The following is an 18,983-nucleotide window of genomic DNA, read 5'->3' as shown; positions in this document are numbered from 1 at the left end:
AGCGGAACACTTAGAAATAGGGACGACACACTTAGAAATAGGAATAGCGGAACACTTCGAAATAGGGATAGCGACACACTTAGAAATAGGGTTAGCGGAACACTTGGAAATAGGGATAGCGGAACACTTAGAAATAGGGTAGGCGGAACACTTAGAAATAGGGATAGCGGAACACTTAGAAATAGGGTTAGCGGAACACTTAGAAATAGGGATAGCGGAACACTTAGAAATAGGGATAGCGGAACACTTAGAAATAGGGTTAGCGAACACTTAGGGGATAGCGGAACACTTAGAAATAGGGATAGCGGAACACTTAGAAATAGGTATAGCGGAACACTTAGAAATAGGGATAGCGACACACTTAGATAGCGGAACACTTAGAAATAGGGTTAGCGGAACACTTCGAAATAAGGATAGCGACACACTTCGAAATAAGGATAGCGACACACTTCGAAATAAGGATAGCGACACACTTAGAAATAGGGTAGGCGGAACACTTCGAAATGAGGATAGCGACACACTTAGAAATAGGGTTAGCGGAACACTTCGAAATAAGGATAGCGACACACTCAGAAATAGGGTAGGCGGACACTTAGAAATAGGATAGCGACACACTTAGAAATAGGAATAGCGGAACACTTCGAAATAAGGATAGCGACACACAGAAATAGGGATAGCGGAACACTTAGAAATAGGGTATAGCGGAACACTTAGAAATAAGGATAGCACACACTTAGAAAAAGGGTTAGCGGAACACTTCGAAATAGGAATAGCGACACACTTAGAAATAGGGATAGCGGAAGACTAAGAAATAGGGATAGCGGAACACTTAGAAATAGGGATAGCGGAACACTTAGAAATAGTGATAGCGGAACACTTAAAAATAGGGTTAGCGGAACACTTAGAAATAGGGTAGGCGGAACACTTAGAAATAGGGATAGCGGAACACTTAGAAATAGGGATAGCGACACACTTAGAAATAGGGTTAGCGGAACACTTAGAAATAGGGTAGGCGGAACACTTAGAAATAGGGATAGCGGAACACTTAGAAATAGGGATAGCGGAACACTTAGAAATAGGGATAGCGACACACTTAGAAATAGGGTTAGCGGAACACTTAGAAATGAGGATAGCGACACACTTAGAAATAGGTAGGCGGAACACTTAGAAATAGGGATAGCGACACACTTAGAAATAGGGTTAGCGGAACACTTAGAAATAGGGTAGGCGGAAGACTTAGAAATAGGGTTAGCGGAACACTTCGAAATAAGGATAGCGACACACTTAGAAATAGGGTAGGTGGAACACTTCGAAATGAGGATAGCGACACACTTAGAAATAGGGTTAGCGGAACACTTCGAAATGAGGATAGCGACACACTTAGAAATAGGGTAGGCGGAACACTTCGAAATAAGGATAGCGACACACTTAGAAATAGGGTTAGCGGAACACTTGGAAATAGGGATAGCAGAACACTTAGAAATAGGGTAGGCGGAACACTTCGAAATAGGGTTAGCTGAACACTTCGAAATGGGGATAGCGCCACACTTAGAAATAGGGTTAGCGGAACACTTAGAAAAAGGGTTAGCGGAACACTTCGAAATAGGAATAGCGACACACTTAGAAATAAGGAACACTTAGAAATAGTGATAGCGGAACACTTAAAAATAGGGTTAGCGGAACACTTAGAAATAGGGATAGCGACACACTTAGAAATAGGGATAGCGACACACTTAGAAATAGGGTTAGCGGAACACTTCGAAATAAGGATAGCGACACACTTAGAAATAGGGTAGGCGGAACACTTCGAAATGAGGATAGCGACACACTTAGAAATAGGGTTAGCGGAACACTTCGAAATGAGGATAGCGACACACCTAGAAATAGGGTAGGCGGAACACTTCGAAATAAGGATAGCGACACACTTAGAAATAGGGTAGGCGGAACACTTCGAAATAAGGATAGCGACACACTTAGAAATAGGAATAGCGGAACACTTAGAAATAAGGATAGCGACACACTTAGAAATAGGGTTAGCGGAACACTTCGAAATGAAGATAGCGACACACTTAGAAATAGGGTAGGCGGAACACTTCGAAATAAGGATAGCGACACACTCAGAAATAGGAATAGCGGAACACTTAGAAATAAGGATAGCGACACACTTAGAAATAGGGATAGCGGAACACTTAGAAATAGGGTAGGCGGAACACTTAGAAATAGGGATAGCGGAACACTTAGAAATAGGGTTAGCGGAACACTTAGAAATAGTGATAGCGGAACACTTAAAAATAGGGTTAGCGGAACACTTAGAAATAGGGATAGCGACACACTTAGAAATAGGGTTAGCGGAACACTTCGAAATAAGGATAGCGACACACTCAGAAATAGGAATAGCGGAACACTTAGAAATAAGGATAGCGACACACTTAGAAATAGGGATAGCGGAACACTTAGAAATAGAAATAGGGATAGCGGAACACTTAGAAATAGGGTAAGCGGAACACTTCGAAATGAGGATAGCGACACACTTAGAAATAGGGTAGGCGGAACACTTCGAAATAAGGATAGCGACACACTTCGAAATAAGGATAGCGACACACTTCGAAATAGGGTAGCGGAACACAAGGATAGCGACACACTTAGAAATAGGGTAGCGGAACACTTAGAAATAGGGATAGCGGAACACTTAGAAATAAGGATAGCGACACACTTAGAAATAGGGATAGCGGAACACTTAGAAATAAGGATACGAACACTTAGAAATAGGGATAGCGGAACACTTAGAAACACTAAATAGCGACACACTTAGAAATAGGGTAGCGGAACACTTAGAAATAAGGATAGCGACACACTTAGAAATAGGGTTAGCGGAACACTTAGAAATAGGGATAGGCGGAACACTTAGAAATAGGGATAGCGGAACACTTAGAAATAGGGATAGCGAACACGTAAAATAGGGTTAGCGACACACTTAGAAATAGGGATAGGCGGAACACTTAGAAATAGGGATAGCGGAACACTTAGAAATAGGGATAGCGGAACACTTAGAAATAGGGATAGCGACACACTTAGAAATAGGGTTAGCGGAACACTTCGAAATGAGGATAGCGACACACTTAGAAATAGGGTTAGCGGAACACTTCGAAATAAGGATAGCGACACACTTAGAAATAGGTATAGCGGAACACTTCGAAATGAGGATAGCGACACACTTAGAAATAGGGTAGGCGGAACACTTCGAAATAAGGATAGCGACACACTTAGAAATAGGGATAGCGGAACACTTAGAAATAGGGTAGGCGGAACACTTAGAAATAAGGATAGCGACACACTTAGAAATAGGGTAGGCGGAACACTTCGAAATGAGGATAGCGACACACTTAGAAATAGGGATAGCGGAACGCTTCGAAATAAGGATAGCGTCACACTTAGAAATAGGGATAGCGGAACACTTAGAAATAGGGTAAGCGGAACACTTCGAAATAAGGATAGCGACACACTTAGAAATAGGGATAGCGGAACACTTAGAAATAAGGATAGCGACACACTTAGAAATAGGGATAGCGACACACTTAGAAATAGGGATAGCGGAACACTTCGAAATAAGGATAGCGACACACTTAGAAATAGGGATAGGCGGAAGACTTAGAAATAGGGATAGCGGAACACTTAGAAATAGGGATAGCGGAAGACTTAGAAATAGGGTAGGCGGAACACTTAGAAATAGGGATAGCGGAACACTTAGAAATAGGGATAGCGACACACGTAGAAATAGGGTTAGCGGAACACTTAGAAATAGGGTAGGCGGAACACTTAGAAATAGGGATAGCGGAACACTTAGAAATAGGGATAGCGGAAGACTTAGAAATAGGGATAGCGACACACTTATAAATAGGGTTAGCGGAACACTTAGAAATAGGGTAGGCGGAAGACTTAGAAATAGGGTTAGCGGAACACTTCGAAATGAGGATAACGACACACTTAGAATTAGGGTTAGCGGAACACTTAGAAATAGGGTAGGCGGAAGACTTAGAAATAGGGTTAGCGGAACACTTCGAAATAAGGATAGCGACACACTTAGAAATAGGGATAGCGGAACACTTAGAAATAGGGTTAGCGGAAAACTTCGAAATAAGGATAGCGACACACTTAGAAATAGGGTAGGCGGAACACTTAGAAATAGGGATAGCGGAACACTTAGAAATAGGGATAGCGACACACGTAGAAATAGGGTTAGCGGAACACTTAGAAATAGGGTAGGCGGAACACTTAGAAATAGGGATAGCGGAACACTTAGAAATAGGGATAGCGGAAGACTTAGAAATAGGGATAGCAACACACTTATAAATAGGGTTAGCGGAACACTTAGAAATAGGGTAGGCGGAAGACTTAGAAATAGGTTTAGCGGAACACTTCGAAATGAGGATAGCGACACACTTAGAAATAGGGTTAGCGGAACACTTCGAAATAAGGATAGCGACACACTTAGAAATAGGAATAGCGGAACACTTAGAAATAAGGATAGCGACACACTTAGAAATAGGGATAGCGGAACACTTAGAAATAGGGTAAGCGGAACACTTCGAAATAAGGATAGCGACACACTTAGAAATAGGGTAGGCGGAACACTTCGAAATGAGGATAGCGACACACTTAGAAATAGGGTTAGCGGAACGCTTCGAAATAAGGATAGCGTCACACTTAGAAATAGGGTAGGCGGAACACTTCGAAATAAGGATAGCGACACACTTAGAAATAGGGATAGCGGAACACTTAGAAATAGGGTTAGCGGAACACTTCGAAATAAGGATAGCGACACACTTAGAAATAGGGATAGCGGAACACTTAGAAATAAGGATAGCGACACACTTAGAAATAGGGATGGCGGAACACTTAGAAATAGGGTTAGCAGAACACTTCGAAATAAGGATAGCGACACACTTCGAAATAAGGATAGCGACACACTTCGAAATAAGGATAGCGACACACTTAGAAATAGGGATAGCGGAACACTTAGAAATAGGGTTAGCGGAACACTTCGAAATAAGGATAGCGACACACTTAGAAATAGGGATAGCGGAACACTTAGAAATAAGGATAGCGACACACTTAGAAATAGGGATAGCGGAACACTTAGAAATAGGGTTAGCGGAAGACTTAGAAATAGGGTAGGCGGAACACTTAGAAATAGGGATAGCGGAACACTTAGAAATAGGGATAGCGACACACGTAGAAATAGGGTTAGCGGAACACTTAGAAATAGGGTAGGCGGAACACTTAGAAATAGGGATAGCGGAACACTTAGAAATAGGGATAGCGGAAGACTTAGAAATAGTGATAGCGACACACTTATAAATAGGGTTAGCGGAACACTTAGAAATAGGGTAGGCGGAAGACTTAGAAATAGGGTTAGCGGAACACTTCGAAATGAGGATAACGACACACTTAGAAATAGGGTTAGCGGAACACTTAGAAATAAGGATAGCGACACACTTAGAAATAGGGATAGCGGAACACTTAGAAATAAGGATAGCGACACACTTAGAAATAGGGATAGCGGAACACTTAGAAATAGGGTTAGCGGAACACTTCGAAATAAGGATAGCGACACACTTAGAAATAGGGTTAGCAGAACACTTCGAAATAAGGATAGCGTCACACTTAGAAATAGGGTAGGCGGAACACTTCGAAATAAGGATAGCGACACACTTAGAATTAGGGATAGCGGAACACTTAGAAATAGAGTTAGCGGAACACTTCGAAATAAGGATAGCGACACACTTAGTAATAGGGATAGCGGAACACTTCGAAATGAGGATAGCGACACACTTAGAAATAGGGTAGGCGGAACACTTAGAAAACAAGCAATGTAAAAATGATATTTAGATAAACATCAGGACGGCTTTTCTCTTCACAAATATTAAACAGACATTGAGAGTTTGTATAGGTGTGTGAAGGTATTGTTACAATATAGAGGTAGTTTGACTTGCTGCTACTGAGATTGTGCTGTTATTTGTTATTCGTGTGTGGAGGGGGTGTTGTTCTTTGTAACAGGTATGAGTTTGAATACAAGTGTGTGTGTGTGTGTGTGTGTGTGTGTGTGTGTGTGTGTGTGTGTGTGTGTGTGTGTGTGTGTGTGTGTGTGTGTGTGTGTGTGTGTGTGTGTGTGTGAGGGTGTGTGTGTGAGGGTGTGTTTGTGTGTGAGGGTGTGTGTGTGTGTGTCTGTCTTGTTCTAGAGCTTGGGCGAGGATATCCTTGTACATCTACATATTTGTATACTATTTATAGAGGGGGATATTGCATGTACTTAACCGTCCTATATACTTATAACGTGTTAGCGACTCACCACGCTATATAGATTTTCACTTGATCTATTTGTTTAATTATCAGCTGCCATCCACAGTAAAACATCTGACTAGAAAACCCGTTTAGGTCCATTTCCTTTTTAAATTACTTGGATTGACTAAGGTTTACATGGTGGGTGTCGTCGATGCAGCAGAAGACGCTTTCTCTTCCGGAACACCCGTTCCTATTCTACCTGTACTTTTTTAGGAGTTTGTAAATCTTTCTTTTGTTCATATTTTACTCTAGTTTTAATGTTTTTGAGTTTGAGTTTTGTAGACATGTTGGTATTTTCTTACTTTTTTATTAACAAGATAAAAGATAAAACAATTGCTCGCTACACAAAACAATAATATCAACTTTTTTTTATGAATATATGGAACATAGGTTCATGATTTCTATTGATGTTGCTACTGTTAATTGGTACACCAACATGTTGTATCATATAACAGTATCATTTTACTTCTTGATATAACACAAGTTACTAGATAATCCTGGGACTAAATCATATGAGCATGTCCAGAAATTTCAAATTGGTAGCATGCCTGTTTTACGTTTAAATACCACAGCTCTGTTTAATATCTGTTTGTTGGGACTTCAATTTAAAGTTACATTTTAAACAGATATTAACAAATTGTAATGTCAGTAGATATTTGTACCAAAACAAAAACTCAATCACCTGTTCATGCATTTATTAAACAGTAATCATATACATCTAAAGATACATACATTTTTTCAAAGTGGTTAGTAAAGTAATTACTTTTTGTCCATTTGATTTATTTACACTTTTTACTCATAGTGTTTCAGCGTATAAATGTGTCTTAACAGCCAACTTGTCGTGGCCAAAACAAAGATTGAATAATCTTATTATATAGTTACAGTAGTTTTTCATATCCAACATTTATCACTCGGATTAAAAAATATTGCACAAAAACATTATTGTTCCACCTACCACCTTTATCTACTCCACGTTTGACCAGCGTGTTATGTCCTTCCGCAATGACCTCTCGCAACAGTTCATGTTCTAATTATTTTGACAATAGAAAGAAGTGATTATTTATAATGACAAGTTCTTGTGGAGTAATAATGAATATAATGCTAACAATATATATTTTCTCTTCAACGAAAAGTTCTTTTTTATGAAGTTGATCAACATAACAAAACTGGGGTAGAAATTGTGTCATATCTGTTATTTTCTTTTTATAAAATACATGTCTTCCTCATACAGGAGAAGCTAGAATCACAGACGTGCCCTTGTCATCAGGTAGTACCAAAGTTTAATGGATAACGTTACCAGGCCCTTAGCACCGCAGACAAGTCCAAGAAGGACGAAACAACCTTATGAGGCACTTTCATTTATCATTTGGTGCCAAAAATTCTAAATTGGCATTAAGAGTTGTCATTAAGTTTTTGTACAATTTTGTAGCGATGCTACCGTCTCTATTATATTGCCAGCTATTTCTACATCACTTCAAGGGATATTCCACACAAGTTAGGATTTCATGGGATACTTTGGAAGAAAACTGTACAAAATCATCTTCTGATATTTTTATGGAAATTTATCAATTAAATAAACATGTGATATCTAAGTTTCGGAAAGTCTACATTTATCCAGCTAGAGCGAGTTACAAATGGCCTGATGCGTCATAACATCTTTGCGTTTTATAATTATTTGCGTAAATTATATGATCACCTGATAAATAAGCCTAATGAAGTAATAAAACTGTAACCCCAGCAGAATTTTAATGAACAGCATACACCATTATGTACGAACCCAATATTCTGAACAAAATCTATGATCCAGTGACCTCTAAGTTCCGGATTTCTCGACGTGCTAAATGAAAACGGTTTGGCTGGGTGTATTCCCATCAATTACGCCTGTCCAAACTGACCACAGGAGATATATTTTGAAGCTAACATTAGTTTTAAAAGTCATTAAAATGAGTGCTTAAAAGTCAGATATTTTGTATGTTAGGAGGAATATCCCTTTAATCATGTTCATAATTGCCAGAGCAAATGAAGTAGATTTGTTTAAAGTTGGTATTCCATAATCTAATATTGATGATTCACTCTTCCGTAAAATCAAAATGGCTAAGTTAGTCTGTGTTTTGATTTGAAATGACTTTCTATTTTTCTTCTAGCTGCTAGAAGTTTTTGTTGTCAAGGTAATGGTGTCTACTTCTTCGGTTTCACTGCCAGCATTCAATTCCCTTCCAGCATATGTGTCTTTATTTAATTGACCAGCTGTGCTGTGATTCGAGATGTTGTCGTCGTCTTCGTTGTCATTGCTGCCTGCCTTTACTTCCTCTGTTGTCGTTTGGTCTAGCGTTATGACGTCACAGTCGTCTTGCACAGACATGGTCGCTTGTGTTATTGCAGTCGTATCCTCCGTAGTTACAGATCCGGCCAGAATCACGGTCTGATTGAGGCTGCAGTGATTAGAAACATTATCGTCTCTGTTATCGTCACTATCTTTTTTAACATCCCCAGTCGTCGTTTGGTCCAGGGTTATGACGTCACAGTCGTCTTGCACAGACATGGTCGCTTGTGTTATTGCAGTCGTATCCTCCGTAATTACAGATCCGGCTAGAACCACTGTCTGATTGGGGCTACTGTGATTAGAAACATTATCGTCCCTGTTATCGTCACTATCTTCTTTAACATCCTCATTCGTCGTTTGGTCTAGGGTTGCAGTCGTACCCTCCGTAGTTACAGATCCGGCTAGAACCACGGTCTGATTGGGGCTACTGTGATTAGAAACATTATCGTCTCTTTTATCGTCACTATCTTCTCTAACATCCTCAGTTGTCGTTTGGTCCAGGGTTATGACGTCACAGTCGTCTTGCACAGACGTGGCCGGTGTTTCTGTTGTAGCAGTATCTTCTTTAACAACAGACCCTATCAGTATCATAGACTGATCCGGTCCATTGTGATTAGAAACGATATCTTCTTTTTTATTTTGACAATCATCCGTTACGTCGCTGGGGCCCGTTTGTGTAAGTATAATCGTTTCCACCTCATCATCACAGTCCTTCCTTTCTTCTTTCACATGTGTTTCTTTATTGGTAACAGATGCCACTAGTAACAACGACGAGCCTTCTATACTACGATGCGAAATTGTTTCAATATTATCGCCATCAGTGACATCATTGTCAGTCTTCGTTGATGATGTATCGCCAATATCCTGGTTGAGGTAGTCAATGTTACTATTGTCTTTTATGTCACGTTGCGAGGCAGATGTCACAATAAGCAAATTGGACGAATTCATTTTGTTGTCGTGTTCTTCATTTTCGGTATCAATGGATCCCTGGTCTTTTGAGGACCCTTCTTCCATGGCTGCCATTTCCATGTCTGCACTTTTACTCTCTTCATCGGGTTTGACTTTTATCTTCTTTTGAACTCTTTGAAGAAATATACAGGATGTGAGACCACCTAAGAACTGTTTCAAAAGAAAATAGAGTATATTCATACATGTTTGTTACAATATAGTATCGGAGATACGCTGATAGGCTTTATTTGCATTTATTATTACGTAATTTACCTAAATTCCCCAATGTTTAAATTACCAAAATTATCAATTATCATATTATGAAAAAATTAAACATTAATTTGGTAAATGTGTCCTAAATCTGCAATCGGAGCCTATGAAATTTGACAGGATATTGTCAAAGAAATTCGTCATCTATTTACATCATACATTAATTTTGCAGATAAAATAATGATGATATTGCTACCTACCTCTATCACAGCAATGCCCAGAATGACAGATGCCCAAATTGGGACATGGGTATTCAACCAGTTCTGCATTTGAGTCAGGCAGTTCATCTGTGTATTACAAAGCGTTCTTTCAAAAGGCGGAAATAATTGATAGTTTGAAATGAAATACACGGACCTATTCATGCTGCATTTAATGCGTTACAGTCTATCTACAGGACAGACATGTTTTCATTAACATTCCATGGATGTCTGTCCTATCACAATAAGAATAGCGAATTAATTATCATGGATCACAAACGAGTACGATAATTCCTCCTGTGTATATACATTATCCTCATAGTGACGAGACGATTGACAGGACACAAATGATGTTTGACAAAATGATGCCACGATACAATAAAACAGTACAGATAAACTAGTCTACTTTATCATTGCAAACTATTCTATATAAGCAAATAATATTTAATAAACATAATCACTATTAAGTACTTCATTTCTTAATTCTGGTTCAATAATAAATATCAGTATTAAACTAAACATTCTGCAACACTTAGCGCTGAAAATGCTTTCCTTGGTATGATACTGTGCGGAGAACTCCAGAAAAAGTGGGTTAGGCTGTATAGATATCAGAAATACCAAAGCTATGTCCGACATAATTCTCAAGCTTTAGTTTTACTCCTTTGAATTATCCTCGTGCAAAGAAGCCTGAGCCAGATATAAATAATAACGGAAACATCCGAGAAATCGCTAAACTTACGGTAAACAGATTATCTACTGTTCTTTCAATTATGCCCGTGACGTCATACACGACAAAACAGCTAGAGGGATAGGATTCCACATCCGTTCCGTACTCAGTGTAGTTTTGGATACCACAACACTTCAACTGTAATCAAGACACATAAATCTAATTTAGTTTTGTATAACTGTAGTGCAGCACTTCATATCGACAATATAGAACGTGACCTTATACCTCTAATACAGTGATAAATAACGACAATATAGAGGGCGACCTGAACTATAGTGTAGCAATACCTAACAATATAGTAGGTGACAGTATACCTCTAGTGTAGTGATAAATAACAATATAGTAGGTGACAGTATACCTCTAATACAGTGATAAATAACGACAATATAGAGGGCGACCTGAACTATAGTGTAGCAATACCTAACAATATAGTAGGTGACAGTATACCTCTAATACAGTGATAAATAACGACAATATAGAGGGCGACCTGAACTATAGTGTAGCAATACCTAACAATATAGTAGGTGACAGTATACCTCTAGTGTAGCAATACCTAACAATATAGTAGGTGACAGTATACCTCTAGTGTAGCAATACCTAACAATATAGTAGGTGACAGTATACCTCTAGTGTAGCAATACCTAACAATATAGTAGGTGACAGTATACCTCTAGTGTAGCAATACCTAACAATATAGTAGGTGACAGTATACCTCTAGTGTAGCAATACCTAACAATATAGTAGGTGACAGTATACCTCTAGTGTAGCAATACCTAACAATATAGTAGGTGACAGTATACCTCTAGTGTAGCAATAAATGTCGATAATATAGTACACAACCTTAACTATATTGTAACCACGGATACAGTACACAACGATGTAATTATAGGGGAACGATGCATAACGACAATATATTACATGAGTTTATAAGTGCATTGAAGCAAAACGTATCATGATTATAAGACTAAACCTAATCTGTAGGTATTCCAACAATTCTACTACACAGAAATCTCCTCTACCTCTGTTTGTATCCTATACCGAGTGTCAGTGTTTAGTCCGTCCCAGGAGTCTATCATCACGCTTGGTATCTGTAAACAGAGGAAAAAGTACCCAAAGAATCTAAACTCTGTAGCTTAATTTACTTTTAAACAAATACCAACAATCTATCACTTCTATTTATGATTTTGTTTTGTGTTTTTCTTTTTATTTCATTCAGTTGTTGTATAACCCATGATTGGATTCTAGACTTAAACATAGAGTGACATACATTTGGTGTGATAACACTCGTCCAGTTTTTTAACACTACATTTCCTAGCAAGGGGCGATATCTCGTAATATAATTGATATATTTATATATGATATGATAGTTCCATGTCCAGAAAGATATCTGTGACTTTTACATTTTTATACATAACCCGTTAATTGTTGCATTTGTTATTTAACATTACACCCAGAATAATCATCAATGCATGCATAGCATATTTACTCGTGATTGTAATGCATTTTATATCTACCTGTGATTTCTCCGAGTATATGAAAAACACAAGTCCCAGTTCCAGAAATAGCAAGGTAATCATAAATCCAACATACTACAAATACACAACAAAAAAGGAAATAAGATTTAGAAAATACTGTAAATATATAGGATACCAGTGTAAAACATACTACAGACAGAGGTAGTCAAATATAGAAAATACTGCAAATATATAGGTAACCAGTGTAAAACATACCACAAACAGAGGTAGTCAAATATAGAAAATACTGCAAATATATAGGTAACCAGTGTAAAACATACCACAAACAGAGGTAGTCAAATATAGAAAATACTGCAAATATATAGGTAACCAGTGTAAAACATACCACAAACAGAGGTAGTCAAATATAGAAAATACTGCAAATATATAGGTAACCAGTGTAAAACATACTACAGACAGAGGTAGTCAAATATAAAAAATACTGTAAATATAGGTTACCAGTGTAAAACACTACAAACAGAGGAAGTCAAATATAGAAAATACTGCAAATATATAGGTAACCAGTGTAAAACATACTACAGACAGAGGTAGTCAAATATAGAAAATACTGTAAATATAGGTTACCAGTGTAAAACACTACAAACAGAGGAAGTCAAATATAGAAAATACTGCAAATATATAGGTAACCAGTGTAAAACATACTACAGACAGAGGTAGTCAAATACAGAAAATACTGTAAATATAGGTTACCAGTGTCAAACATACTACAGACAGAGGTAGTCAAATATAGAAAATAATGCAAATATATAGGTAACCAGTGTAAAACACAACAAACAGAGGTAGTCAAATATAGAAAATACTGTAAATATAGGTTACCAGTGTAAAACATACCACAAACAGAGGTAGTCAAATATAGAAAATACTGTAAATATATAGGATACCAGTGTAAAACACTACAAACAGAGGAAGTCAAATATAGAAAATACTGTAAATATATAGGATACCAGTGTAAAACACTACAAACAGAGGAAGTCAAATATAGAAAATACTGTAAATATATAGGATATCAGTGTAAAACACTACAAACAGAGGAAGTCAAATATAGAAAATACCGTAAATATAGGATACCAGTGTAAAACACTACAAACAGAGGTAGTCAAATATAGAAATTACTGTAAATATAGGTTACCAGTGTAAAACATACTACAGACAGAGGTAGTCAAATATAGAAAATACTGTAAATATATAGGTAACCAGTGTAAAACATACCACAAACAGAGGTAGTCAAATATAGAAAATACTGCAAATATATAGGTAACCAGTGTAAAACACAACAAACAGGGGTAGTCAAATATAGAAATTACTGTAAATATATAGGTAACCAGTGTAAAACATACTACAGACAGAGGAAGTCAAATATAGAAAATACTGTAAATATAGGTTACCAGTGTAAAACACACCAAACAGAGGAAGTCAAATATAGAAAATACTGTAAATATATAGGTAACCAGTGTAAAACACTACAAACAGAGGAAGTCAAATATAGAAAATACTGTAAATATATAGGTAACCAGTGTAAAACACAACAAACAGAGGAAGTCAAATATAGAAAATACTGCAAATATATAGGTAACCAGTGTAAAACATATCACAAACAGAGGTAGTCAAATATAGAAAATACTGTAAATATATTGGTAACCAGTGTAAAACATATCACAAACAGAGGTAGTCAAATATAGAAAATACTGCAAATATATAGGTAACCAGTGTAAAACACTACAAACAGAGGAAGTCAAATATAGAAAATACTGTAAATATATAGGATACCAGTGTAAAACATACCACAAACAGAGGTAGTCAAATATAGAAAATACTGTAAATATATAGGATACCAGTGTAAAACATACTACAGACAGAGGTAGTCAAATATAGAAATTACTGTAAATATATAGGATACCAGTGTAAAACACTACAAACAGAGGATGTCAAATTTAGAAAATACTGTAAATATAGGTTACCAGTGTAAAACATACCACAAACAGAGGTAGTCAAATATAGAAAATACTGTAAATATATAGGATACCAGTGTAAAACATACCACAAACAGAGGTAGTCAAATATAGAAAATACTGTAAATATATAGGATACCAGTGTAAAACATACCACAAACAGAGGTAGTCAAATATAGAAAATACTGTAAATATATAGGATACCAGTGTAAAACATACCACAAACAGAGGTAGTCAAATATAGAAAATACTGTAAATATATAGGATACCAGTGTAAAACATACCACAAACAGAGGTAGTCAAATATAGAAAATACTGTAAATATATAGGATACCAGTGTAAAACATACCACAAACAGAGGAAGTCAAATATAGAAATTACTGTAAATATAGGTAACCAGTGTAAAACACTACAAACAGAGGTAGTCAAATATAGAAAATACTGTAAATATAGGTTACCAGTGTAAAACATACCACAAATATAGATTATCAAATAAAACGATATTACAAACTTTGGATACTAAACATATAACATGCTAAAAACACTGGATACCAAATAGAAAACGTTCTACATACAGAGACCACGAAACATAAAATATACTACAAGCACAGGGAAGCAAAATGTAAAAAGTGAAAAAATACAATCGCACGTAAATCATTATAACTGAACATGTATAGGTAATACATTTCGTGTTTAAATGAAATGTGAATTAAATGTTATACAATACATAAAGAGGACGGACTTGATGCACCATTTCCATCCAACCATGTTGTTTAAGGTATACATGTATACTTGAGACATTCGCTATACTCACCGTTTTCAGAATACATAATCCCTTACAGAAACCAGCCGCACAACCAATTCCTCCTGTAATCAAATGAAATAAATGTATATGTTAATATTTGGAAATTCTTACAGAACGTCAAAATGCTTCCGATCATTCTTGACCATTCTCTCCTTTCTCTCTCTTATCTTTTAATCTTTATCTTTTAGTGTTAGTTTGAATAAAGCCTCTTTATTACCTTTTTAATCGGGATGTAAAATACTACCTTACAAGGTTCTTTTTCGAGCAAACCTTCAGAGAAACAAGTTTATCATTAAGAAAATAGATTGCAAAATAAAGCTAAACAACACAATAGCTGTATTGTTGAATAACATCAGGCATTACTGAAGTGAATAAAAGTATCTTTATGCTCACCTATAACAAGGATCACAAAACCAAGACAGAAGCTGGTCAAAGTAACGACCTACAACAAATTAACTTCATTGATTGATTCATGTAAAATGTTGTTAATGCTACTGTGTTAACTATTATAGAGACACCGTCATACTTTCGTAATGGTGTTAAAGGACACGCGTAAATAATAACACATTAGAGGATACCAAAAAAGTTGATTTTATATGAAATTAATAGAACAATTATATTTATTCTGATTTACTGAGCCTTTGGCAAGAACAAACTGTGAAAAGTTTCATATTCATCATGTCGTGACATAACTTGAATACGTTGATAAGAATTCATCAAAACAATATTTTAATAGACTGATATGGTATATGATTTAGCGATATTCGTATCCCATATCTCTTTCTTTGTCACAACATATATGATGCCAAGAACTTATGAACGTTGTTGTCAAACCGACTGTCTACCGCTAGCATTGCAGCCATCATTTAAATAAAATGATTGTATGATTTGAAAAGATTAATTGATTTCTCTGGATAATCATCATTATTGTTCAAATTAAGATTTTGTTGTTAGGTGAGACTGTACAAAAAATAGAAGAATATACCAGAATTTGAACATAGTAATCATCAAAACTCAAATTCAATAAAACTGAAGAAAAGAAAGATTTAAACGGAGAATCATAAATAAGATAGACTTAATAGTAACCTGATTCTGTTTAGAAATAATATTCGTTAAAATTTATGCTACATAGAATAGGTAAACTTTCTACATTTGCAAATATGCCGTTTTTATATTTATTAAATAGCAGTGTTGTATAACAAAAAATAACATTTATAGCATCAAAAGCACAAAAGGACAAAGTGATAGGACTACAATGGGTAATTTTCAGAAAGACATAAAATAAAACTAGAGGCAGATCGAATATGGATGTTTTTTCATCTAGGTTAACTTTTCCTAGTGAACTGAAGACATCCGATATTATTTTCCATCAAGATGAGGAGGGTATGTAGATGTTATACTTATAAGTAATCGTGTAACGTAGACCATAAGGTACTAGCTACAGTGTGAACTTACGTGTGTACCAGATCCACAGACTTAAGAAATGGTATAAATAAAAACAAACATTCACGGCATCATCCAACATATATATGTATTGACAGACTTCCTGATATGATATACTTACATGTGTGCCAGATATGAATTCATTGGCATTAGGAATGGTAGCTAGGGTCCAGGTCACAAACCCAACAAGTCCTAGACCTAGACACTGTAACAGACAAGCAAGAAATCAAAATCAAGAATCCACGGCATCACCCATAATGTATGTAATTTCAAAAGAGAGCTCAACCTTTTTACTCATTTAGATTCCCATCAGGTATAACATTTATTTTTAAATTAAAAACATTGATTATGATATAACAATCATTTTTGTAATCACTTAATGTGGTAAAGATAAACACGTGGACTGAATTATACATGACATAAAAGGTTTTAATTCTAAACAAACCACTTACCAAGAAAATGAAATTAAATATCACAAACGCGATTTGTCTAGATGAACACTTAGCCATCGCTTGTGTAAATAAATCTCCGGTGATCACAGAATCCAAAAATGTGCTAATCTTCTTTTGATTTACATCACTGTTCCGTTAGGAGTTAAAATTGAAATTCAATAGTTAAATAACACAACAACAGACGAAATTCGTCCGTTTACATCATATAAAGGTATCTCTAGTTTGTGTAGTGTAGAGGATGATGACAGATACTGGGGTTTTAATGATTAGATCAAACATTGCGAGCGGGAACCAAATTCCCTACCAGGGTAATTAGGGAGCTAATAGGGGAGAGACTAGGGGATTAATCAGGACCTTTAAAGGCGGTATCCCATAGTGACCAGACTTAGTCACGTCCATTGTGTATATTTACATGTGCATTATTATTTGGACCGATAAACAGACAATATATATATAATACATGTATATTTTGTGTACAGTAATCATGCACGGAGAGGGATGATAACAATTCTAACAAAACAGAATTTTTTACCAGGTTTAAAAAATAGATGTCAACATTTCTGCTTAGGCGGTAGGACAGAAACATAACAAAAATGTATTTACATAGTGATGTGGTGTAAATCTACCCTTGCCTACCCATTAACATAGTGATGTAAATCTACACTTGCCTATCCATTAACATGGCGATGTGTTGTAAACATACACTTGCCCATCCCTAAACATGGTGATATGATGTACATCTACATTTGCCCGTCCATTAACATGGTGATGTGATGTAAACATACATTCGCCCATCCATTAACATTATGATATACTGTACATATATTTACGGATTATACATTTATCTATTTACTTGCACATGAATGAACTCATTTTTATTAAATTTATATACATCTCAACCTAGAATATAATAAGCAGTGTACTATTGGTTTTATATTGGTTTCCCTTCCATCTATGTATATGCTCTGTATAAAACATTCTTTTAAAGTCCTTACATTATTGATATTCAGATGAAAGTTGTGTGTTTATATATATATATATATATCTCGTACATTGTTGTTCCATATCATTGAATCACTAAAATTCCCGCAATAAGTATCAAATAACCATATCACAGTTCCTTTAACAGTATTGGAAAGAACGACAAGGCGGTATTATCAAACATATTTCTCTTAATCTGGACAAGTGTTCACACCGTTCAACTGGAGGTTATCCTATCTAACCTTGTCATACCTATTGGGGCGACAGGTGAGGGAGAGTTCCTCTGTCAGAACAACAGAATGACAGCAGCCAGGAGGGGACACAAGATTATATTAAGCTTTTGCTGAATCTTCAAAAAATCTTATTCTCAAATCTATCTTTGTATATTTTTTTGTGTTTAATATTTTAATATACACTTTGATCTTGAGTACGTTTTCTGGATCACAATAAACAGCCTTTATACAGTTGATTTATATGTCTGGCACCTGTACCGCAAATGCTATGAACGGGTTCCTTTAAAATATATACTTAAGTTATGAGTTTGAATCAAGAATTAGTAAATGTTCTAATTGAGTGAACATAAAAGGATAGGCGCTAGATGTAGAAGGCATTTGACTCGAACTCCATTATAGGTTGTTAGAGGAACCAGTGGGTGACTTTTGTTAGGATATATACCTTGCCAGAAAACATATCCTAAAGTGTATCATATTTACAAGTGTTGGGTAGACTTAACACTTATTTTTAATCATTGCATACATCTCCCGTCTGAAAGTACATGTAGTGGAGGCAGTGTTAACCGGCAATTCTTAGGAAACGCTAAGTGTGCATGTACGTAAAGTACTCTAATTGAATAAGGATAATTCATTCTAACGACTTATAGCATGTGCTTTCAAGCGATGTTTCTATTCATCTAGATTACATCTTGAAAATGAATTAAGTACCACGTAACGCTAGTTTGTGACATTGTACGCTACAGTAACATATATGTTAAAATGATCGCGTGGTCATGGT

At 36.2% G+C, this 18,983-nt stretch overlaps 1 protein-coding gene across 1 annotated transcript; it reads right to left on the bottom strand.

Annotated features, from left to right (window-relative positions):
* Positions 1 to 8,482: 8,482 nt before the first annotated feature.
* Positions 8,483 to 17,048, bottom strand: LOC132557677 (uncharacterized). Its single transcript, XM_060222196.1, has 9 exons — positions 16,992 to 17,048; positions 16,661 to 16,744; positions 15,490 to 15,538; positions 15,106 to 15,158; positions 12,322 to 12,396; positions 11,827 to 11,895; positions 10,820 to 10,945; positions 10,084 to 10,170; positions 8,483 to 9,784 (listed from the first exon to the last, which is right to left on the bottom strand). Exons 1-9 carry the CDS (start codon positions 17,046 to 17,048, stop codon positions 8,483 to 8,485), a joined length of 1,902 nt encoding a protein of 633 aa, XP_060078179.1.
* Positions 17,049 to 18,983: the final 1,935 nt, after the last annotated feature.

Source organism: Ylistrum balloti, unplaced genomic scaffold (assembly GCF_031769215.1).
Source record: "Ylistrum balloti isolate Yb309-2 unplaced genomic scaffold, AGI_CSIRO_Ybal_v1 Utg370706, whole genome shotgun sequence".
NCBI classification, from domain to species: Eukaryota; Metazoa; Mollusca; class Bivalvia; order Pectinida; family Pectinidae; genus Ylistrum; species Ylistrum balloti.
This window is presented reverse-complemented; position numbering and strand designations above follow the sequence as displayed.

Coding starts and splice junctions, on each gene's coding strand:
- LOC132557677 (XM_060222196.1), bottom strand. CDS start 17,048: ATGGCTAAGTGTTCATCTAGACAAATCGCGTTTGTGATATTTAATTTC. Junction 10,171..10,819: donor CAGTAGATAATCTGTTTACC/GTAAGTTTAGCG, acceptor TGTAATACACAG/ATGAACTGCCTGACTCAAAT. Junction 9,785..10,083: donor TGGGCATTGCTGTGATAGAG/GTAGGTAGCAAT, acceptor CTTTTGAAACAG/TTCTTAGGTGGTCTCACATC.